Source organism: Podarcis erhardii (assembly GCF_964252035.2).
Source record: "Podarcis erhardii genome assembly, chromosome: 12".
NCBI lineage: Eukaryota > Metazoa > Chordata > Lepidosauria > Squamata > Lacertidae > Podarcis > Podarcis erhardii.
This window is the reverse complement of record NC_138513.1, coordinates 11549480-11574465: the sequence shown is the minus strand read 5'-3', so window position 1 is coordinate 11574465 and position 24986 is coordinate 11549480. Positions and strand designations below refer to the sequence as shown.

At 43.5% G+C, this 24986-nt stretch overlaps 1 protein-coding gene across 1 annotated transcript in view; it reads right to left on the bottom strand.

Moving 5' to 3' along the window:
* Positions 1-1136: 1136 nt before the first annotated feature.
* The window catches only part of DNAJB6 (DnaJ heat shock protein family (Hsp40) member B6), a 67189-nt gene continuing 43339 nt past the window's right edge, over positions 1137-24986 (bottom strand). The window contains exons 9-10 of the mRNA XM_081834537.1: positions 7627-7824; positions 1137-2830 (exon numbers count right to left, since the gene is read on the bottom strand). Of these exons, the coding sequence (XP_081690663.1) occupies positions 2748-2830; positions 7627-7824 (281 nt within the window). The 3' untranslated portion in view covers positions 1137-2747. The remainder of the gene's footprint in view (positions 2831-7626; positions 7825-24986) is intronic.

Below are 24986 nucleotides of genomic sequence, written 5' to 3'. Positions count from 1 at the left end.
TCAATCGGGAGAAAGCCACACTCGCAGAGCTCAGGCGATGCTGGATTTTGGCATCAATGTTGACCCATGATCCCTAGCTAGCAGGACCAGTGGTCAGGGATGATGGGAATTGTAGTCCCAAAACATCTGGAGGACCGAGTTTGCCTATGCCTGATTTAGAACAAGGGTGGATAATGTTTCCCCATTCAAAGGCCGGATTCTCTCCTAGGCTATCTTATGGGGGCTGCATTCAGGTTGTGGGCATAGCCCAGCCCAACTGCAGTCATGATGGATCTATATGATCCCCAAGTGCTTGTATTAATGGGATGCTGCACCCAAGGTGGCAAAAATCAACAGTTCCAGTCATCTCAGGCAAGGCCCAGACTGTGAATGAAGCAAGACCTACACAATTGAATTTCCCCAGGGCGTTTTATTTTAAAACCCAGCACACCAGAGGTTCCCTTGGCCAGTGGCACCAAACCCTAATGTGTCATCGAGAAATCCATTATTGGGCTCCAGTAAGTGAGAAACAGAGTCACTATGTTCTTACACTTATTTCTGCAGCCCATAAGAATAACAGTCATGTTGGCATCTCTTGGAACAGAGAGCTAAAACTCAAGATAAAAATAATAATAATAAACCTAGTATAAAACCATTTCAGGCAATCACACACAAATTTATTCAGCCAAGAAATATAATCACAGAAAATGTGTGCAGTAAAACATTCCAATTTTCAAAAATGGTATATTGAAATTGTAATGTACATATGGCATGAAGGTGGCACTACATATCATTAAAGTGCTTGAGAATATATTTGGATAGATTCTAAAAATGTTATGTGATTATATTTATTGTGTGAATAAATCTCTCTCTGTGTATGTGTGTAATATTAAGGTTTTTAGAGTGTTTCTCAGACTTAAGCTATCTGTTCTTCTGTCCCTAGTATCTCCTGCTGTCTCTTGTTACCTCCTCAGAAGCAATTCCAATTAATATACATTTCTACTGAGAGCTATAAATCCACCCTTCATCTTGTTAGCGACGCAAAAATTCCCTCTTTGAAGAAACTTCCATGGAGTTAGTTTAGCATCCTGACTTTTATATATATATATGTCAGAAGTCCATTCTTTGCGCTGTTCAAATAAAAATAAAAAGTCAAGGAATGGGGAACTTGCTTTATTTCTTTAAATATTAGTAACACGGCACGACACAAATCAGTGGTATTCATGTAACAAAAAAGGGGGGGGTTCTGCATCAAACTTCAGACATATTGTGTTTTAAATACCTAATGAGTTGCACAAGATTACATTTTCATAATACCAGCATTAAAGATTAATCCAAGTAAGTACCCCAAATCCTCTTGCAACCTAATCTTCCTGGACCTAAGATACATTATTAGGGGAGGGCTAATCAACGATTTCTCCAGGAAATTTGGGGTTTCCAACAGTGCCAAGGAAGAGAATTGCCACATAATTTATCAGGGAGAGAAGGGAGGGGAGAACACACGGGAGACCAAAGCAGCTGAGAACTTCAAATTGCGGATTAAGCAGCAAGGAGGCAACTTGCTTCTACAGTAACCATGCTTGGCAAAAGTTAAAGGAATGGAAGGCTCCAACTTAGTAGTATTTATGAGGTTAACAGAAGCCGTGTACCATGCAAATGAAACATTTATATGGAGGGGAATGAAGTTCCCTTGCTACATTCAACTCCTTAATTCACCCCTACAACCCCAATTTAGACCAAATGGGAACCAGCACACACTGCATACACCCAATGTACAAATACGTATTCTAGATCTGACCAAGGAACACAGGCCGTAAGCTCCACTCCACCCTCACATGCCACCCTAGGAAAAGGGGCAATTTCTGGCAGGTGCGGTGGGGTGCTGTGACCCCTGCTCTACTTGGCATGAACACATCATCCAGGCTACTGATTTTCGGGCAATGGACATAGGGTAGTATTTCAAAGTATGCCTTTTATTATTTGGCGAGAGAGAGTTCTGGGGAACATAATGAACTCGCAAGGGTTGATTTCACGAAGAAGCTTGTGGGGGGGGGACCTTGCTCTCTCTCACAATCATGGCCCACTGCTTGTGATCCATAGCACATCAATAATGGCACATGCAAGCAAGAAAAAATCAACTGCTTCTTCCCCTGTGGAAAATAAGATGCAGGGCTGAATCTCCTGAGAACTGATCCTCAGTCATTATGGGGGAGTCCAGCTAAGGAAAACTGAGGTCATATGAAATGAGAAACATATTAAGGTCAGAATATCCCATGATGAAAACCGTTTGTTTTTTTGGAAATATGAACACATCGTTTACAACCTTTCTAAGTTCTAGAAGAAGCACACTAGACTACGATAGCTTTAGCCCCAGGAAAGAAAAAAGGTTGAAAAGGTTCTACCAAATTATTATTATTCTTTTTTCGAAAATAAAACACATTTCAAGCCAGGATCTGCTTATCTGATGCATCGGATACACCCTGATCCTAAACACGCTGCTCAGAAGCCAAACCCACTGATTTCAATGGAAGTGACTTCCGTGGAGCGGGTTTCTGACAGGGGTGTCACACAGAAACTCAAGCAAATCTGTGGTGCTCAAGCGTAATAGTGCAAGTTTAGTGTACTTTAGAGAGGAGCCATAGTCTCTCCCCCCCCCCTTGCTAAGTGAGATTAGCCGTAAGAAAATATAAGCACCAGGAAAGGAGTGTGGGTGGGGTCAAGTGGTGTGACAGCGAGAGGGTCTGTGCTGGGGGGCATCGAAGTCCATTTTAATAGGGTGCCTTGGCTGACTTCTTCTTCTTCTGCTCCTCCCTCAGCTTCTGCTTCTTCCTCTTGCTGACTTCTTTGTATCCTGAGGAGACACGGCTGGTAAAACATTGTTCATATAGATTTCCCTTCATTAAAGCAGAAGCATTCTGATTTTAAGCCTTCTGAAAATGCAAGGCAGGTCGCCCCTGAGGAGCACAAGCCAAGGGCTTCAGCAAGTGCAAGGTTCCTCCCAGGTCTCTCACATTTCCTTAACAGTTGGCCTACCAAAGTTAGCTTCTCCACATGTAAAGTTACTTCCAAAAGGTGACCAGCCATAGGCTCAGTGCAAAGGCCTCCTGGCCATATTGAAAGTTCCCATTAGCCTTCACTTCAGAGGCACTCTGTCCATCATCTGAAGAGTTCCCTGTTGTAAATATCTCTAAAGGCTATGGCTAGGTCTTGACGAGATTGTTTACTATGCACCTGTGAGTCAAAAAAGCAACAACAAAAAGGACTGCCTTGTCCAGTCCTAAATAAATGCAATATAGTTTAACTATATTGTTAACTGAAAGGGCCCTTTTTGCTTCCATTGGATCCTCCCTCTCAAAAACTGCAGGCTAGGTTGTGAATTTAGCTCCCTCCCTTCTCCTGTGATCTACTCGGTCCTATTTCAGAGCAACCCTGACTGTCATCAGTTGAGGTTTTGAAAACTTTTGTCGAAATAAGTCTTCCCTTGTTAATTTGGCTTTTAACAACCCTACCGGTTTTTAAAGGCTGTTTTGAGGTCATCTCTGTATCTTGTTTCTGAAGGCATTCCTTTGAAATTTGGGAAAGAGTTAACAAAACATTCAAAGGAATTCTGGATAGCCTTGTTTATTTTCTTATCAAATGTGTACAAGTTTAAATGTGTACCAGTTTTTAAAGGCTGTTTTAAGGTCATCTCTGTGACTCGTTTCTGAAGGCATTCCTTTGAAATTTGGGAAAGAGTTAACAAAACATTCAAAGGAATTCTGGATAGCCTTGTTTATTTTCTTATCAAATGTGTACAAGTTTAAATGTGTACCAGTTTTTAAAGGCTGTTTTAAGGTCATCTCTGTGACTCGTTTCTGAAGGCATTCCTTTGAAATTTAGAAAAGAGTTAACAAAACATTCAAAGGAATTCGGGATGGCCTTGTTTATTTTCTTATCAAATGTGTACAAGTTTAAATGATGGGGTGGGCAGGTATTTTAAATTATCTGTACTGTTTGCAGAAGTGAGACAGTATACGACGCCAAGAGCACTAGCTCATTTCAATGGGGATTAAGCAGTTTTAGTGCTTAAGTCGACAGGAGACTAACCTGCACTAGAATACTTGGGCCGTGATATACTTACAAGAGTTTAATGCATTGCCCTGTACCAGGAGGCAAGCCAAACATTTGGTGCAGGTGGGGAAGCAACCCTGCCTGGAATAAGTGAGCTTCCATTTGAATTATGCAGAAACAGGTAGTTTTCCATTTGAATTCTACAGAAATCTGTAGTGCAACCAATTATTTAGAGCTGAAATCACCTGCTATGACATGTGAAGGCTGCTCCATGGACAGTGGTTGCTCTGTTTCTAAACTCTTTGACAAACTATTTTAATGGGGAAATTGCATACAAAACCCAAGAGATAAAACACCGAGAAACCACCCTCTTGTCCTTACAAGGAAAATGCAGGTTTAATTGCATTGGTTAAAATTTGGTAGGGTAAACAAGTGACCAGATAGGGGGGTTTTTTGGTGGGCAATATTCAGCCCAAAAGGGAGCCACCGACAGTTTTGAACACTACCTACCAACGGGCACTCTCTTCTCTCGTATCCAGGGTTGAAATTATTCACTGGGTTCAAGTTCAGCTTTTGGCTACTCCAAAAATGGGGGAGCTGCTCAAACCAGTTTTTCAGAACTACTGCCATTTACCAGTTCAGTCAGTTACCTAACCAGGGAGGACAAACTATTGCAAGTTAGGTATCACTCATCCTAGGGACAGTTGTCCCTGATGCAGAACATATTATCTCATTCAGAGACAGTATGAACCCAACAAAGGCAGTGGCAAGACTCCTAAATCGCAGGTGAGGGCCCCATCAGCAGGAGCCTTGTAAGTGGATCACCAGGTTGCCAACAGGGGGTAAATATTGGCAACGTAAGCTGGTACGTCCACCACTTCCCGATACAAGGCTACAACCAACCGTTGGATCTCACAGGAGAGACAAAATTGCACAGGTGTCTGTCTCAGCAAAGAAGTGAGGACCCAATGGGGCGAGAAGAACTAGAGTTCTAGCAACATGATTCATAGAATATATGAAACGATCTTCATCTGACCACTGGTCTATGTCGTCCAGCACTGTATACTTCAACCGGCAGCTGCTCTTCAAGACACAGCCAGACTACGCTTCAAAATACACCTTCCTGCTCCTGAGATCAGTTTTCATGGGAGATGCCAGGTACTGAACCTGTGGCCTGCTGGATGCAAGGCATCTACGCACACTACCCAATGCACCCTATCTCCCACCCCATAACTGATGCTGGGGAAAGTTGACCAGTGCCAAAGTCTATTTTTGGCAACTTTCTTGTCTCTGCCCTGCACAGTACAGGGAATAGTGATACTTACCTGATCGAACAAAGTTTGTAAAAAGATGCAATGATTTTAAACAAGGAAGCATTGTAATTTTTGAATCTGACATTTGATAGCCTCTGGTCCCTTTAAAAAAATATGGAACTTTACCTCAATCACCTGCGCTCCCTGGTGTGTTTTTCTAATGCCCAAGGCTGTGCTACCTGGAAAACTGCACTATGTCTAGAATTTTAAAATGATGGGCCCTAGTCTGCGGGAGATGGGTGGGGGTTTGACAGCCCCCGTTTTACTTGCAAAGCAAAAAGCACAGATGGCTCCGATATTACGTTGTCAGATTACAAACAACAGCAAGACAACGGCGTAGCTGCTGCAGCTGCGAACCCCTCTTTCGTGTTATTCCAAAGAGCCACTTCAAAAAAACCCTGCGTCCTGCAATTGACGAGCCATCGAAGCATAGTTACTCCAGTTGTGGGGAAGGTCAGCTTCCTGTTACCAGGAGTTGCCTCGCCTGTTCAGCACCTGCTCGCATGCCAGCCCAGACCACAACACATCCTTGATATGTGCCGTATCGGGAGAAAACATGGAGAGGTATCAGCGCTAGTCAGACAGGGAGTAGATCCATTGAAACAAACAGAAATGACTAAAGTAAGTGAATGGATCTACTCTGAATTTAGTAGGAGACCATCCATGGCCGTTAAGGCTGGCGTATCAATGGCCTCGGAAGCAGCGGGAGGGAAACGGGCAAACGGTTTGAGGGCAAACCAAAATGACAGCCCTTTGGCAACCTGTTGCTTAATTTTAAGCAAACAAGAGTTTCCCTCTCGGTTGTTTCACGTTTCCTAAGTTTGCACCATGAAAGCTTCCCAAGGTGGTCCCCGCTCTCGATTCTGGTCTCCATGGGTCATGGGAGGGGAAAGGAAGCCCTAAAAGAGTCATCCCAGCCAAACCTTGCCATAAAGCAGGTTTCTGCAAGTTCATATCCGCCTTTCCCAGATTGCGGAATGCCACAAGCAGGGATGATGAATAAGATGCTTGAGGCTAGAAGTGCCTGCAGGCAAGGGGCAACACGGGAGAGGATAACTCACCCCATTTGGCTGTGCTGCCTGCCATAGCAAGGAAAGACCCAAAGACATTTCCCTTTCTATTCTGTCGGGGACTAGATGAACACAATCCACCCCAGAACTTCTACACTCAGGGCAGTTTCTCATATTGCACAAGGCAATTTGAGCCTACCAATCCTGGCTCCCCAACACACCTCCCTTTGTGAGACAGGGGTTTGTTGTGGGTTGGACCCAAACAGTCCCTCCCTCCTTCCACCTGAGGGAGAAAACCTTTGGATACAACCCCCCCACACACACTTTAGGTGTGCACCTAGAAACCATGCTATGTGAAATCTTCCTCACATCATCATTTCTCCTCAGTTCATGTTCATTTTGCTTGTGTTGGCACTCAAAGAAGTGTGGGAAGTGGGGAGTGACCGCCTGGCAATGGTGAACTGAGGTTTCCTGAAAATAGTTTCCCAAAACTGGTTCTGAAATTAAGCCATAGCGGGGGGGGGGGGAGTTACTAAGCTACAATACCGCAGCTTCTCATTTTAGTAAGCACATGAAACAGACTGGATCAGCAACTTAGTGCACTTGTGTCTCCCATGACAGCAGGCGGTAAAAAACAAATAGGGTATGAACAATGGATTATTCACATTAAGGAGCTTGTTAATACTGGATACCAAGGGAAATGTGAATCTTGCAGTATTAACCTGCAAATTAAATGTTTTGGATCTGGCACCGATTGAAATGAGCAAAACGATGAACGGGCTGCTGCTTATGTCAGCCCTTGCTAAGCATATCCTTGGCTAAAGGAAACGAGGAGGAGGAGGGCAAGCCATTTTGCCAAGGAGATTCCACCAGGTCTCAAAAGTTTGAAAATCTAGTTACCTGACAGTGCAAAGAACAAAATCTATACAGGCTACTAGAAACCTGCATTCGGAACAAGGAAAGCAAGCAACGTGTCAGCTACTAAACACAGTTCTGCTGTTTGCTGTGAGCTGTATGCACGATTTGGCACAGGCAATGAATTTTATTTGGGTATCTTCTGAAAACGGGCAGGGCAACGTAGTCCTGAAGCTAGTCTGAATGCAGAGGAATAGAGCATGTGAAATGTTAGCCTTAAATCAGTACGCAGCAACGCGATCTTATTGGGTTCTTTGACTTAGGCTTCTGGCTAAGTGGCGTGACTTTTTTTACGGGCTCCTGCTTTAGCACTGGCTCCTGCCTTTTTACTGGTTCCTGTGTCACCTTTTTGTGCACACCTGATGAATAAATGGGCGTCTCCCAGTTGGTCATGACCAAGTCATCATCCTCATCGCTATTACAGTGAAAGGTATGCTTGGGGTAGGCGGCAGGCTTCAGGGCCGATTTTGGAGAACGGGCATTAGCCGGCTGGAAAGGCAAGGCGTTTTGTCCTCTGCGTCTGCATTCCTCTGCAAAAGCTTCGTCGTCAGCTACACCTGAGAGGGGGGAAAAGCAGACCATTCAAGAAAGAAATGAGCAGGGTCACCAAGGATGGCTCTGTCTCCAATGGAAACAAGAGAAAAGCCAGTCCCATAACTTTAGCTGTTGTCCCAAGCAAGTCACTTAAGCTTTTTTTTTTTTAACACTTCAGTTTCTCCATCTGCAACCTATGAGTATTTCTAGAGTTTGGATTTGATATCCCGCTTTATCACTACCCGAAGATGTCTCAAAGCGGCTAACAATCTCCTTTTCCCTTCCTCCCCCACAACAAACACTCTGTGAGGTGAGTGAGGCTGAGAGACTTCAAGGAAGTGTGACTGGCCCAAGGTCACCCAGCAGCTGCATGTGGAGGAGCAGGGAATCGAACCTGGTTCCCCAGATTACGAGTCTACCGCTCTTAACCACTACACCACACTGGTTCTCCCATCATATTGGCACAGACCACAAACTGTGCCAGGGTAACTGCACAGCTACATTTTAGAATAGTGAGGCAAGTAGAAGAATATCGTACTTGCAAGTCGAAACTCCTAACAAAGGTTGTTGCAAGTACACACTACATTCCATTTTGAAGGAAATGACACACGCGAGTGCTCTGTTCTCTAAATTGTCCTTGAGCATGTGCAGGACGTAGAGGCAATAAGACAAAACAGGTGTACTCAGCAGACTCTGCTTCCCAGAAGATCCCAGGCTCTGAACACATCTAATGCCACTAGAATCCTAGAACTGTAGAGTTGGAAGGGACCACCAAGAGTAACCAGAAGAAAAAGTCCTGCTAAAATCTGCAACACAGCAAGATGTAAACTCAGGTGCATTAAAAACATAAGCAGGCCTGGATCCTAGTGACCATCTTTGGAGTGTTCAGAAATGGCACCAACAGATCATGTGAATTGATTGTGACACTATCTTCTCAAGGCCTGTTAAAGGGGGACTTTGGCAATAAGTAAAAAGCTTACTTGGGAGGCAAAAGGAAAGCTGAGGATTGCAAGAATGCAAAGATGAATAAGATCATGCACAGGGAGAAAGAGATTTGTGCAAAGTGATCCTGACCACTGCCTGGGATGTAATGAGACAAAAACCTTAAGGCAGAACTTGTGTTCTCCACATCTTTCTTTTTTAAAAAAGAAGTCCCACACACATATCTAATCTTTTCAGCCATAAAGTCTAAAGTAAAGAAAATAGAGGACATGCTTCTCAGGACTCTCCAAAGGTTTTTTCTATTCTCCTGGACCAGTGATGAACTGATACACAGCAGCTTCCATAATTCACATCAATAGCTTGTGCTTCTCACAGATGGTGAGTTGCTAAGAGGTTACAGGACCCACCAGGTCTCTGCACCCACTTCTTTGGATCAGCTCAATCAGATGCCCTTGACTGCCATGTCTCCCTAAATGGCTGCCCATGGACTTGAAGCACAAGGTGTCTGGTTGATGGGAGTCTGCAACCCTCTAGAAGAGACCACCAGCATCATGCAATCCTGAGACCTGCACTCTGGGGTTCATTCACCTTATTCAAGAACCAAAGAGTCCAAGCAACTTGTCAAGTAAAAAGGTAACTGTTCATACCGGCATGGCAGAATTGACATTGTACTATAGGTCAATATTGCAAAAAGTTCAAGGTTCATACTACAAGGAAGTACTAAAGCTCAGTGCAGCCTAGCCTTATGTTCCAACCAGCATAAACCAGTCTTTCTTAACCTAGTGTCGTCCACTATTTTAGACTACAGATTCTATTATCTCTGACCTTCAGCCTTGCTAGCATAAACACTCCAGAAAGCAACTGAACCCACCAGAGGTGCCTTCATAACAAAGCTTGAGTTATCCACAAGGAAGTGATAACCATCTGGAGCTGTCATCGTCAATCCATTCATTCACATTTGAGCAAGAGTATAAAAAAGGTATGTTCAATGAATATAGGGCATCACCCAATGTGGCTGTTGAACGTATCTGCTTACATCCCATCTCACACAGTCCCCTACTCACTTTTGCAGGCCTTTCCCTTTTTCATAGAGACACAGACAAGCATAGTGAGTGGCTCCTTTGTTCTGTGACTTGAGCTTATCCAACTTCCCAGCTCAGTTCCACTGCTAGAAAAAGCCTTCATTTTTAGGCCTTTGGGTTTGTAAATCTACTGTTTTAGAGTTCTGTGCTTTTAAATCTGGCTGTTTCAAACCTGCTTCACTTACCAAGGATTTTCCCAAGGTTTTAAGAGATACTGGCAGCCCCTCTGTTGCCACTACAAAGTGTCGTAGGTTAAAAACAAAGCAACCTCAGATACTAGGAATAAAATCCTCATGGGGCAAGCTATAAACCAACCACAGGAGACGCCCCAAAGGGCTGCCCCAGTTTTAAGGAACGGATTAGTTCTTGAGGCAAGACATAAAAGTAGAAATGAAAAAGGCAGGCAGAGCGCGCCAGGAGGAAAACTTTTACCACAAAGACATTAAACAATACGAAAGAGGTGCTGGAATTTCTAACACATTGCTTAGTTCATCTCGTTAATCAGATTTAATGAGTGCTCATAAAAGCATGGTGTCATCCAAGGTGGTGCCACATTTTGTGCATGCTTTCCCTCCTGGCTCATGCATCATTTGGTAAGGATGGCTGTATGTAGTTGGTTACAAGCGAGTCCTGTGACAAAGAGCACTAGGAACTGGCGTGGAGAAGTGAGAGACAGGTCAAAGGGAAAGGAAATCCTTAAGAACTATTGCATGTGCAAAGCTAGGGTGCTTTTGGATCACAGCACTGAATAGTAGTATGACAATAGTTCTCAAATGCCACTAACAGGACTAACATGGAAAACTGGCAGAACCCCCGTGCCAGCTTGAAACTAGAGTTTAATTCCAAGTTCAGACATGACATAACCCTGCCCAAGCTCATCTTCTCTTGTCCTCAGTCTTATTTCTGAGTAATGGAAGTAATCTACAAAACAAAGGGGACTTCTTATAATGACAAAGGCTTTGAGGAGTTTATCAGAACAATATTAAACAATGAAGCATGGACACAGTATTAAACTGATTTTAAGAAGGATGTTTACTTCCTCTTCTACTGCCCATAACTTTTCTTTAAAGGGGGTGTCCTTTCTCAGCTGTAAGAGAACATAATGTCTCCTTCACCAGTCCCCACTAAATAGGACCAAGTCTCATCCGTGCACGGGAGAACTTCTCAGTTGATTTTTCACAGAATACAAGATACATCTGACCTGCTGGCCCTCTGCTGTGATTTAGGTGACACAGTAATTGCTCGGTTCGTTTAAGGACAGCAAATCCACAGTCAGCACCACCTTATCCTAAAGTAGCCTGTGGGTTGCTCAGATTTGTTTCTATATAGCCCTGGAAGCCAGTATGCGTCTGGCCAGCCTATTGCTACATCAGAACAGAATGTCACTGTGTTGTGGCTTGTGCACTTACATGATTGTGCAATTTGTACAAAGTTTAATGGGGATATTTTTGGGAGGGGGTAGGTATGATTGTTTGGGGAAGAAGAAGCACATGTACAAAGGCTGCTCAGGGAAATGAATGTTGTTTCCACGTACTGCAGCAGCAACGCTGGCCCAAGGTATTTTGCTACTTGTGGCAGAAGGGAAACAGCACCCCTTCCTTCCAAGTCAAAGTGCATGGTATCCAATTTTGGCACCCGAATCAGAAAATCCCCAAAACATTTCTCCCATTTCCTAGGAGAAAAAGAAAGGCAATAAATACAGTAAAAAAAAACCCAAAAAACTAAAAACTTCATAACTTGCTGCTCTTTCGTGACACCCAAAGTCTGCTGCCTGAGGCAGACGCCGCATCTGCCTAATGGTAGGGCTAGCCCTGAATAGCAAAAGGAATTTCTTCTACACAGAAGCTCAGTCCCAATAAGACTGAGGCCCTGTTCGTGGGTGGTTCCCTAGACTGGATGGATGAGAGGTTGCCTGCTCTTGATGGGGTGACACTCCCACTGAAGGAGTGGCTAGACAACTTTGGAGTCCTTTTGGATCCTTTGCTGTCACTTGAGGCTCAGGTGGCCTCACTGGCGCAGAGTGCCTTCCATCAGCTTCGGCTAGTGGCCAGGTTGTGCCCCTATTTGGACAGAGACAGCCTAACTACTGCTGTCTAGGCTCTGGTAACCTCTAGGATAGATTACGACAATGCGTCTGCCTCTTAAGATGCTTCAGAAACGTACGCTGGTGCAGAATTCAGCAGCCAGGTTGCTCAGTGCGACAAGACCAGGGGTAGGCAACCTTTTCAATCCGGCCTGTGGACTGTCCGGGAATCAGGCTGTTTTCACATGAGTAGAATGTGTGCTTTTATTTAAAATGCATCTCTGGGTTATTTGTGGGGGCATAGGAATTCGTACATTTTTTTTCTTCAAAATATAGCCCGGCCCCCCACATGGTCTGAGGGATGGTGGACCGGCCCACGGCTGAAAAAGGTTGCTGACCCCTGGACAAGACAGTTTGAGTATCTTACACGGATCCTGGCTGCCAATTCTGGGCCCAATTCAAAGGGTTGGTTTTTACCTATAAAGCTAAACGGCTCAGGACTGCTTTTCTTCAACAAGGCATTTTGCTGATTAACAATCTATGGCTTTTTAAATGTGTTCATGGGAAGCAGGGGGGATATTGATTTTGATTTTGTTTGTTTTCTTATGTATTTTGTATTTTTCTGTTGCGAACAGCCCTGAGATCTTTGGATGAAGGGTGGTATAGAAATTTAATAAGTCATCATCATATCTATGCAGCCAGCTAGGGCTGTTTAATGACAAGGCACTCTCTCTCTCTCTCTCTCTCTCTCTCATGAGCCTCAAGCCTAACCAGCTCCTAAATTATAACACTCTTTTCATTCCATGTTTGAAGACTGGTTTTCCACCGGTACCATTAAAGGCTGCTCAGATGGCAACAGGTCAAGGAAAAGTTTCAACCACCATGCACAGGAAGTCATGAGGTCTGGATGATTATGAGTAGGAATGAACATGTGATTTGATTGGTCCGGTTTCTCTTCCACTCCATAAAGATTGCAGTTCAGCGACAGAAATGTAGGAAGTTGGCTTGTGATAGGTCAGGCTGCTGTCTACTCTGACTCACATCAGCTCTTGGGAGTGTCAAGCAAATAGCTCTACCATCACCACCTATGCCAAGGCTTTTAACCTGGAAGTTCTGTATGCAGAGCTCTGATCTAGCACTGAGCCAGAGAACTACCTGTACATTCCTACATACATTCAGCCAGGTCCCACCCATTTAATTCCCTACCCATGGGCCACCACAACTTGTCCAGTAACTTGGAGAGATGCAAGGTAGATCATTTTTTAGGGGGGAGGTGACAACAGAGACTTTCTTCCTGCACCCACCAGTCCCCAAAACATCTTCTGTGACATTTACTGAAAATTAGCATTTAGAAGTTAGAATCAGCACTGCTATGTTCCTTATAATTAAAGCATGCTAACGCCAAAGCATCACAGTGATGAAAAGTTATTCCTTACAGTAATTATACTGGGGGGAAAGTTTCATATTTGTTTTCCCCCAGCTTACTGAAATAGGGTTTTCTTCTCCCCATGCAATTAACAGTATTGGCTTTATTCCTCTCTAACCCAATTAAAATTCTCTTATGAAAAGAGTTCTTAGGCAGAACGGCTAGGATTCAAAGCTATCACACAAGCAACTGATAATTTGAACGTTAAACCTAGCTGCTTCTTTCATCTGATTGTTATAGCCAAATTTAATTGTAAAATGACTCAAAAGGTAATTCCAATCATGCTGATGTGTTAATTGTTAACTGCAAAGCTGGAGATCTTTTCCAAAAAGAGACTTGTGTGGCTCAATTGTTTGGATCTGACTTCTTCATTCAGTCATGCAAGTCCCTTTTGGATAGGAGTTTGCACTTATGTTTAACCAAGAACCTCATTTTACCCTGAAGGGCTGGCCCAGAATCAAACCAAAAGGGGCAGAGCTTTATTCTTTAGCAGATAGTTCAGTAGGTATTAATCTCAGGGTCATGGGTTTTGCCATGTTGGGCAAAAAGATTCCTGCATTGCAGGGGGTTGGACTAAATGATCCTCATGGTCCCTTCCAACTCTACAATTCTATTCTGAGGGTCAGCAAGTGGTCACTATTTAATAAACATCTTAAGGAAACCTAAGAGCTACAGGAAGACTTTGAGAAGTTGTGGCAGTATCTTAAACTGTGGCATGAAGAAGAAATGGAAGTGTACAATATATAAATATAAAAGTATGGGCTGGAAACTAGATCATGGTTGCTCCATCCCCTTGACTTGCTGTTTATGAACCATGTTTCTTCTCTGCTAATGTCTAGCAGAAGACAACCTGTGATGTAGATGCTCTTGAGTTTCTTTGCCCCAGCTCCATGAGCAACAGCCAATTAAGCAGAACCAGGGGTGAGGCAAAGCAGGAGCCCAACGTCTCCTGAAGGTGAAGGGACCCCTGACCATTAGGTCCAGTCGTGGCTGACTCTGGGGTTGCGGCGCTCATCTCGCTTTATTGGCCGAGGGAGCCGGCATACAGCTTCCAGGTCATGTGGCCAGCATGACTAAGCCGCTTCTGGCGAACCAGAGCAGCGCACGGAAATGCCGTTTACCTTCCCGCCAGAGCGGTACCTATTTATCTACTTGCACTTTTGATGTGCTTTCAAACTGCTAGGTTGGCAGGAGCAGGGACCGAGCAACGGGAGCTCACCCCGTCGTGGAGATTCAAACTGCCGACCTTCTGATCGGCAAGTCCTAGGCTCTGTTGTTTAACCCACAGCGCCACCCACGTCCCGACGTCTTCTGTAATACCCCTAAATTATTGGCTCTCAAACTTTTTGTCTCTTGACCACACTTTCAGAAATATATATGGAATACATTTGGAAACGCAACTGGGATTGTCCTCAGTATCACTTGATGTTCTTGCTCTCATTTTGAAAAATACCTATCCATATTCTGCCAAAAATTAAAACAATTATACTTTGCTATGCTACACTGAAATGTTTACGTGTTTCCTTGGTTGTCCTTGAATCTTCCTGCCCACACCTGCCATCCTCTTCTGCTGCACCAGTGGGGCAGGTCACACACCCTTTGAGAACCACTGATCTAGAATGACTGGAGCGATCCAAGGCCTAATGTTGCAGAAGCATTTACAAGGCGATATGTAGTGTTAGATAACTTGTTGGAATTGGTGTTAAATGAATCTTCAGCATTGCAAGGCATATTCCCAAAGGTCTGTTCAGGTTGCATGATAAAACCTGAATAAACAGGAATCTCTCTTAACATCTTTCAGAGTCGCAATAATATGAATTAGCTTAGGCTAGCTAGTAGGACAAGAAAATCCCCAGTCCATCATATTATCCTGTGTCTGAACACAGTACTCTTAACTAGAAGGGGGGGGGGGTGATATTGAAGTATATACATTCTAGCCAGCAGAGGGCAGTACTACACACTGAGAAAGATCAACTGAGAAAGATCAACAGTGAAGTAATCTGTCAACAATCGGTTTTCAGTGTATGCCTTATAAAAGGGTAAAAGGCATGTTGACAAGTCAGTACATTTGCTGAAGATGCATACTTCAAATTTACTGACAACTCTTCACTGTCAGAAGCAAAACTGCATGCATCCGTTCTGCAGTTTGTGGAAGGGCAAAGAGGCAATTAGCAACTGATATTCGCGAAACAAAGGCTTGGAGGGCAACCAAAGCATAGTGATGAGAAGAGGGTCATTTGCAATAGTATTAAAGAAGCGGTGACACACTGATGATTAGATGCATTGCAAAAAGATCTGCAAAATTGAAGAGGGTGGTCTATTGATGGATATGAGCAAAGATGGCAAAAAATAAACCTTCATTTTCAGAGACAGTACATCCAGAGTCCCTTAAAAAAATGCCAAATGTAGGAGACAGGCAACAGAGAAAGGCACTCAACAGGCAGTGCTAGCCTGGGATGAGTTCAACCATAAACTAGGAGTGAGTGTTTTGGGCAAATCTCCTTTCCCTCCCCTCCCACACCTTAGCCTCAATTCTAGATCTGTAAAATGGGCACTTTTTCAGAACTGCTGTAAACATCTGTTCTAAGATTGTAAAGAACTTTGCACACTTAATAGGAGAACTGACTCCTTCTCATAGGACGTTGCAGAGTTAAGAGAGAGGGAGTTTACTGGTGAAGCAAGACTCAACTTGAGGGTGAAGCGGCAATAAATGTATTCCAGCACAAGGTATGACTGAAGCAGGGAAACACCAACTGTGGGACAAAGCTCTGACAAGATGGTACAGCTTCTTCTCTCACACCCTGGCCTCAGGCTGCATCTCATCTCACTGTACTTTTTTTTTTGGGGGGGGGGGTGAAGAGAATGGAAAGCTTGCTTTGTCTCATGTTGGGATCACCATTACAAATGAACCTTTCTGCAACCTAATGGAAATAGGTATACAGTGGTACCTCGGGTTATATACGCTTCAGGTTATATACACTTCAGGTTACAGACTCTGCTAACCCAGAAATATTACCTCAGGTTAAGAACTTTGCTTCAGGATGAGAACAGAAATCGTGCTCTGGCGGTGCGGCAGCAGCAGGAGGCCCCATTAGCTAAAGTGGTGCTTCAGGTTAAGAACCGTTTCAGGTTAAGAACGGACCTCCGGAACAAATTAAGTACTTAACCTGAGGTACCACTGCACATGCTTTTAAGCATCTATCCTGCAGGAGTGCAGCAGTTATTTCTAATTATTGTTCAGCCCATGCGGGGGGGGGGGGGGGAGGAGAGCAAGAAGATCACTGTAAAAACAATTTAATAAAATAGCTTTCCTTTCACCTCCCAAAACTATGCATTCCCAGAATACTGCCCTGCTCCCACTCACACTCATACAACATTGCTGAAATACCGATTTAGACCGAAAAAGCTACCATGATTCTTTGAGAACTTACTTCCAAATGCTGGTGTCAGGCTATCTCCTACCACCACCCCACTCTTCACATTTTTCTGTCAAGTTCCCCAGTGTACAATTTATATTTCTCTTTGCAACAGGCCTCTATTTGCAAAGCAGACTTCATGCCGCTTTGCTTCAGCGACATGGTTACATCGTTGTGCCTCCAGATCAAAGCTTCGTAGACAAATCAAGGATTAATATTTATTTTGCCAAATTAATTAGTGCATATGACCAAGGCTGGCGTGATTCAAAAACAGTAGAGTGAAAAACAAAGGACTACAGTAAACTGGACCCCGGTGAATGGTCTGGCAATGGTGGCTGCCAGAGAACAGCTCTGCATGGAAGAAAATGAAAATCTGCACCAATTACAATGCATTTGCTGCAATGGCATTTGAGATTCTTGAGCAAAATTTGGAAGCTTTTGGCCAAATATTCTGCAAAGATCATGAATGGACAGCAAAGACTTGCCTTCCTCAGCCTCAACAAGCAGGAGGCTGCATCCTTCTAAGCACAGCAGGGCAAAGTTAGATACCATCTGCTGCATACTGAGAACCTTACCAAAAGCTCTGGAGAGTTTAGGAGGGCTGCCTTGTTGCTTTTAAGGTTTCCTCTTAAATTATGCATGTTAGAGTCAACTCTTTTAAAAGGATAGCTCAGATTCCCAAGTGATGCCATTTTGTGCTAGACACTGCCATCGTGGTGTTGACTACAGCAATGTGCATTCATAAATCACTGGATGCAATCAAATGTTTACATATCAAGAAGCTCTAGTTACATATTTGCTTAGGACAGGGGTAGGCAACCTAAGGCCCAGGGGCCAGATGCAGCCCAATCGCCTTCTAAATCCGGCCCATGGAAGGTCCGGGAATCAGCATGTTTTTACATGAGTAGAATGCGTCCTTTTATTTAAAATGCATCTCTGGGTTATTTGTGGGGCATAGGAATTCATTCATTCCCCCCACCCAAAAAAATGTAGTCTGGCCCACCACATGGTCTGAGGGACAGTGGACCGGCCCACAGCCAGAAAAGCTTGCTGACCCCTGGTAGGAACACACTGAATTAATGAAGGCTTGGGGGGGCCACTAGGGGGCACATTGGAAGATGGCCGACAATACCATCTCTCTGACCCACACAGGGTAATTAAGAGGCTGTTATGGGAGTAGGCAGCCTCCCTTGTTGCCCCAAGGAAATGGGGAACACTGCCCGTGCCTGCTGTGCCCATAAATCACCCCCTAATTCGAAAGAAGGGGGTGAGGGCCCTAGGCAGAATGCCCCCATGTAGACCTCGGCTCTCCTGGACACTGTCTCTGATCGCGCACTAGCTGTAGCAATTTGGAATAATTAATTACAAAAGAAGCAAATGCACATATTTCAAGTGAAGAAGGGGAGTGAAGTCTGCTAATTTAAGTGACCTCTGCGAAAGACGACGACGGGTTGGAGAAACAGGAATATTTTACGATGAAGATACACCAAAGGCTGGGTATGTTGACAACGGGACTGAATGGGGGGGACGGACTTTTTTTACTTTCCTTCTATGTGATTTACAAGAACCCCTCCTCATTAGAATCGTCGGTTGAACTGACCCAAGCAGGATGATTAAGGTCTGTGTGGAGATAAACTTTAACCAAAAGTATGCTTTATGGAGATCAAGAAGCAATAAGAGCTTTTGGAATGGCGCAGCAATTAATTCGGAGTCGCCATCTTGCCAAAGGATTTATAGCCATTTTCAGACTGCATTCCTGGTGAATCTCCTCAGAGGTTTTGAGAAAGGAGGCGAAGATTAATGACGCTGAGACTGTTTTGATGTATGGAAGTGATGTTATATGGAAAACGTCTGGATATGACTACTGGATAAAAAAAATAATATCCACGCAGGATTACAAAATGTTCTAACCAGCTTATGGAGACTATCAGAGGTCACAAAGAGAAAGGAAAAATATATGAAAATAACAACAAGAGATGTGGAAAAACAATAAGAAAGGACTGGATAGTACTGTGAACATCATAAGGTTAGATTTGTGGACATTAAAACAGCAAGAAGAAGCAAGAAGTTGATTGGATCCCCTTCGCAACTTGAAATATGGGTACCCCCAACAAAAATTTAAAATTCGGCTGTGTAATTTGGAATTTATGTAATTTGGTTTGATTTGATGTGATTGGTCGGTTAATAAAAAAATATTCTTTTAAAAAAAAAAGAATTAATGAAGGCTTGGGTAACTGGAAAACCATTACTTTCTTCTTGCATTTTGTGCTAACACATTTCCTACAAAGACCACCCTCCCTCTCATTTTAGCATTCAGCATTCATTTTAGTAAACTAAAAGCCCAATGGGGAGCTGCTTTGGGGGGGCTGCAAGTTTCCATTGATTTGGCAGTACACAGCACGCTAAAAATCCTGAAGCATTTTCCAACACAGGGAACCTTCAGAGTTCAAAATACTGCCAGTTCCATAGCTCATACAAATACTTCTGAATATTAAAATTTCTTTCCAGCAAGTGTTTGAAATTCCAGAAAAACCCACAACACTTGCAGCACTTCCAAATAAGGCAAAGTTATAATAAAAATCAACTTGCTTTTTCAAAAACACGAATACTTTGCTATACCCCATCATATTTTTTTTAAACAAGAACTTATGCTGATATATGTTCTACTAAAAAACAACAACTTGAAATATCCCAGGTTCTGATATCATGTGAAAAGTCTTTTTTTTTTTAATTCCTGGCCAAACAATGCTTGGTAGACATGAGACTGAAATCATCTAGGAACCATTTAAGGAATATCAAAGCAGCTGTGAAATCACTAGCATGTGGTATTTTGCAAGTCTGGAAGAGGTTTATTTGTTTTTTTAGCTCATCCCTGCCTATGTTTACTCAGAAGTAAACCCCACAAAGTTCAATGGGACTCAGAGCAGTACATATACCCCTTCCTCCAGTTTTATCATCACAAAGACACTAGTAGGTAAAGCTGAGACCTAGGCAACTACAGCAGATTTGAAACCAGATTTGAAACCAATTCCAGCCTACACTCTATCCTCTACCACCCTGGCTCTCAGTGTTCTTGCAGTGCCTGCTGAACCATTTAAGGACACTGTCACATTCTAGATAATCACAACAGCTTTGGAGATGATGCCACCTTCCTCTGTTACCTATAGATCTGCAAAAAGATCTGCAAAAAAAACCTAGGTGGTCTCTGACTGGACAATATAAGCTTGTGATCGTATGAAGACAGATCAGAATGAGAAGAACAACTTGAGAGAAATGAGAGTGGGAAACAGAAAATGGAAATGGTGGAGGGTAGTAAATTAGAAGAAATAAAGATTTGCGCTATGGAGACATGGCTGATGTTTCATGGGCAATTCCTTCCTGGTTTCTGAAATCTCAGGTGATCTCACTCTATGACTTTCAGTCTACATTTGTGACAGTGCACTATGTTCCGACAGCCTTGAGCAATTCAGAGAAGACAAACAGGGAAATTCCCATTCTTCCGGGATATTTCTCTGCTTTTAAGTTGTATAAATTTACTAAGAGCTCTTCCAAGAATGAATTTTCAACTGCAGGTGTGGTGTAAAACATTACACAAGACCGTAATGCAGAACACCCAACGTCTCACCTTCAGAAAGCAAGGCCCTTTCGGTAGTTTTCACAGCACCCTGTTACAGCCTCCTATTTTTGTAAGATTTGATCTGGCAGGCCTAAGCCACAGACAAACTATTTTGAAACCAAGCTCACTCTTACGGTCGAAGAATGCCTAGCCGTTTGCCAAACAAAAGCTCTGCCGAACCAATGAAGGCATGGCAGCCTGATATGTGACGTGCCAAAGGTCGCCGCCAGAGCATGACAAGTTTCATTTCAGTATGTTCCTCTGAGCTCAGTTCTTTTCGTACCCTGAACCGATTGCAGCAGCACAAACAAAACAAGCATGCTTCTGGTAATTCTAGAAGATAATGCATTCTTGGGCCCCTGCCCTAATGTCAGTGACGGACTGAGATGGATATGAAGCAGACACTGTACCCTTACACTGAAGCAAGCGCTCTAGTCCCCACCTCACCTCACCTTTGCACCTGCACCACACCCTGAATATAGAACACAGCTATGAAAGGCCTACTAGTCAAATTAAGGTCCACGCACGCAGTGCCAGCGTCCAAAATTTCCCAGGTGCCAGATTAGCAAAGGACACCTTCAACCATCTGGTCTCTCCAGCTGTCGTAAGCAGAAGAGCTGCATCACTGCATTCATATCCCACCTATTCCTCCAAGGAGTACATGGTTCACGCTCCTCCACAGTTAATCCCTATGACGACCCTGTGAGGTAGGTCAAGAGGCGGGGACTGGCCCAAGGTCACCCAGCAAGTGGGGATTTGAACCCTGATCTCCCAGGTCCTAGTCCGGCACTCTAACCGCTACACCACACTGGCTCCCTAGAGTACTTCTGATATGGGGCAGCTATATAAATTAAGTTGGTAAATAAATATAGGGGAAAGCAAAAAGTCACTTAGGGAAGGATCTGAAATATTCTCCTTGAACATGGGTAGGCAAACTAAGGCCCGGGGGCCAGATCCGGCCCAATCACCTTCTAAATCCAGCCCATAGACGGTCCGGGAATCAGCGTGTTTTTACATGAGTAGAATGTGTCCTTTTATTTAAAATGCATCTCTGGGTTATTTGTGGGGCATAAGAATTCATTCATATATATTTTTCCAAAACATAGTCCGGCCCTCCACAAGGTCTGAGGGACAGTGGACCGGCCCCCTGCTAAAAAAGTTTGCTGACCCCTGTCCTTGAAGCTTGAATTTATTTTATTCTGCGTTGTTCTGTTTCACATTTTAATGTGTTGTAAAGAGCTTTGAAATTATTTATTTAAAATATATAGGAGTATAGAAATGGAACAATTTTTATTTTTATTATTATTTATTCCTCCACTGGAGGGAAAAATGGTGCCTAGACAGTACGTTGTGGCAACCATAACCTAGGTTTTAAGGTGCCATTTGGCAATTAGCTTATGTATCTGAGTTTCTAACACTGCACAGTGACAGGCATGGATATATGTATGGTATGGTTAATCAGCATCCTATCCCATTATACTAGAACCAAGACCCTTCCTTTCAGCTGTGCAAGTAACCCACTAACTCCAGGATGGTTGTGTACAGTTTTCTCCCTACTCAGGTGGTAGAATATACAACACACATATGCACCCCGACAACTGTTCCCCATAAATCCTTACAGAAAGCTTCTCCCAGGTCTGCACTCCATCAACTCTCCTCATGAAGGACAGGAAGAAATCATCAGTCCCAGGACAAGGCAGCGAGTGTCTAATGAAAAGGAGGCCACAGTCAAACAGCGGATGCCCAGCATCACTGCCAAGCAATCCTTCCCCAAGAGTATTATTGTTCATTATTAATGCATATACCCCTTTAGGTCGAAAAAGGCTTCTAAGTGGTTTACAGGATTAAAAGCCAATTTCACCAACATTAAACTATAAGCCTCCATAATTAAAGCACGCAATAAAACAACCCCATTAAAACAACACAGCAATTAAAACAGGTCAAGAGATCAAGGGAATGCGTGTAATCAGGTGTGTCTTCAGAAGCCAGCGGAACGCCAATGCAGATGGGGCCTCCCTTATTTCAGCAGAGAGGTTATCAGCGAATGAGTCACAATGGTTAAGGTATCTGTGTCCTGAAGGGCACAGTTGTTGATCCACCAGCCAAAGATACAGATAGGGTATCCAGTGGACACGTAGCCCAAGACTAGTGGCTTGCAAAAGTAGCAGCTGGCCATCTAAGCAACAGCACAGGATAAAATTGTTAGTAAAACTAATCCAGTGTCCTTTCCCAAAATTGTAGTGCACTGTCACAGCTAAATATATTGACAGGAAAGCCTTCCATTCAATCTCACCACAACCACAGTCTCCCTTAAGTTAGCCTTAAAGGTAAAAGGTAAAGGGACCCCTGACCATTAGGTCCAGTCGTGGCCGACTCTGAGGTTGCGGCGCTCATCTCACTTCACTGGCCGAGGGAGCTGGCATACAGCTTCCAAGTCATGTAGCCAGCATGACAAAGCCGCTTCTGGCGAACCAGAGCAGCACACGGAAACACCATTTACCTTTCCACCGGAGCAGTACCTATTTATCTACTTGCACTTTGAAGTGCTTTCAAACTGCTAGGTTGTCAGGAGCAGAGATTGAGCAACGGGAGCTCACCCCATCGTGGGGATTCGAACAGCCAACCTTCTGATCGGCAAGTCCTAGGCTCTGTGGTTTAACCCACAGCGCCACCCACGTCCCTTAAGCAAGCCACAATTCTCTGACTCTCCGATCCCCCATCTACAACATGGTAACAAGGTTATTGTACAGAAGATGCATCTGAAGTGCTTTGGAATGCATAGTATAAATACCGGCTGCTATCGACAGTAAGCAGGTCTTGCTTTCTGATAACTGCAGCCTTTTATTTGAATGCCTGTCTTAAGCTCAATAATTTATGTTGCTGTGGTATCTTTTGACGGGTATTTGGGACTCAAAGAATTGCTCATTGCCATGATGGGATGTCCCAACCCGTTTATGCTTACTCAGCAGACTGCAAAGTTTGCTGATCCAGGCTTTATAATTCTGTGAAATCTCATACAAGCCCCATAAGTAGTCAGGATAGATGCCAAAGGCACAAGTCCTATTATAGCACAGCCAACAGGTCTGGTGTAATGGAAGTTTTAGAATCTTTTAGACGAAAGCTTGGTTGCTTAAGAAATGCAGCTAAGCCACAGACCTCTCATTCCAAGGATGAAATGGGAGGAATAGAGAGGTGGGCACTGAACGAAGCCTCCTCAGCACTGAATAAGTAAAATCCTGGAGAGACACCCATTTCACACCAGCCATCGCTTTGTAACTTCTCAGTGACTGGAAGGTCTGATAAAATATGGAATGCCCACAATCACCAAGCATAAGAAGCTAAATATGCAGGTGTGGATTCCATGTCTGTCAGAAGGTCTCACACCTTACACACAAGTAGTCTCACACAGGTAGTGCACCACACACAAGAGGCATGACACTCCCTGGTCTCCACAGAAGGCAGCCCTTTGCTTTTTAGCAGTTTGCTTTAAGATGTTTTATGTTGTCTATTCAATATGCATCTATCTCTTTCCATGTATGGAAATCATGCAGTAACCTGAAGACCTGACAACTTAAAGGATATTCTTTCCCACATGTATCTACCGGTACATTAAGAGCTTCATCAGATACCCTTCTCCTGGTGCTCCTCTCTACTGAAATTAGGCAGGGAGCAACAGCAAAGAGCACCTTCTCAGCTTCAGTACTGTTTATGGAATGTTCTACTCAGGAAAAGCTCACCTGGTGCAATTCTCAGGTGTTTTTTTCAACAGCAATGCCCTTTAAATGTCCCCAACCTTTTAAAAATGGCTAGTTAGCTGCCATGGATATTGTGCCTTTATCCCACCATTTCTTCTAGGAAAAAGGACTTTTTCATGCAGCACACAGTTAAACTAGGGAACTCGCTTCCACAAGAAGTGGTGATGGCACCAACATAAAGATCTTTTGAAAAGTATTAAAATTCATGGAGAGCGCTATTGATGGCTACTAGTCATTATGGCTATTCTCTGCCTCTACAGTTGGGATGTATCAATGCTTCTGAATACCAGCTGCTAGAAACCACAGGAGAGTGCTCTTGCGCTTGAATCCTGCTTGCTGGTTTCCCACAGGCAACGGGCTGGCCAATGTGAGAACAGGATGCTGGACTAGATGGGCCACTGGCCTCATCCAGCACATTCTTATGATGTTCTATTTTTATTACAACTGTTTTTTTATTGTCTCAACAGTTGGAACATATTTAAATGTCTGCAATGCTACCTTGGGAGTTTTGTTCCCTGGTGCAGGATAGAAAATCGTTTAAGAAAGAATGTTCTATTGTCAAACTAAGAATGGACTAAGTTAACATTCTTCCTAAACTTGCACATATGTTTACCATAACATCTGAATGACAGTTTTTCCTTGCTTCAAGAATAAAGAGAGAGATTATAACCAGCTGGGGAAAAGTAGCTTTGAGCTATTATGCTAGCATGTTTTTAAATGTTTGGGACTGCTTAAGACCTCGAGTTAAGATTATGCAAAAGTAGTAAATTGCAAAATTATTTGCCCTTCATAGTTTAAAGGCTACTTTCCTCAAGGAGAATTAGTGAGGCATCTGCTGCAACCCATTAGTATATAGAAGATATGCAAACTTTCTGGTTGCACAAGCATCTTCTTTGGGTAAACTATGGAAACACAGTCACTCCTG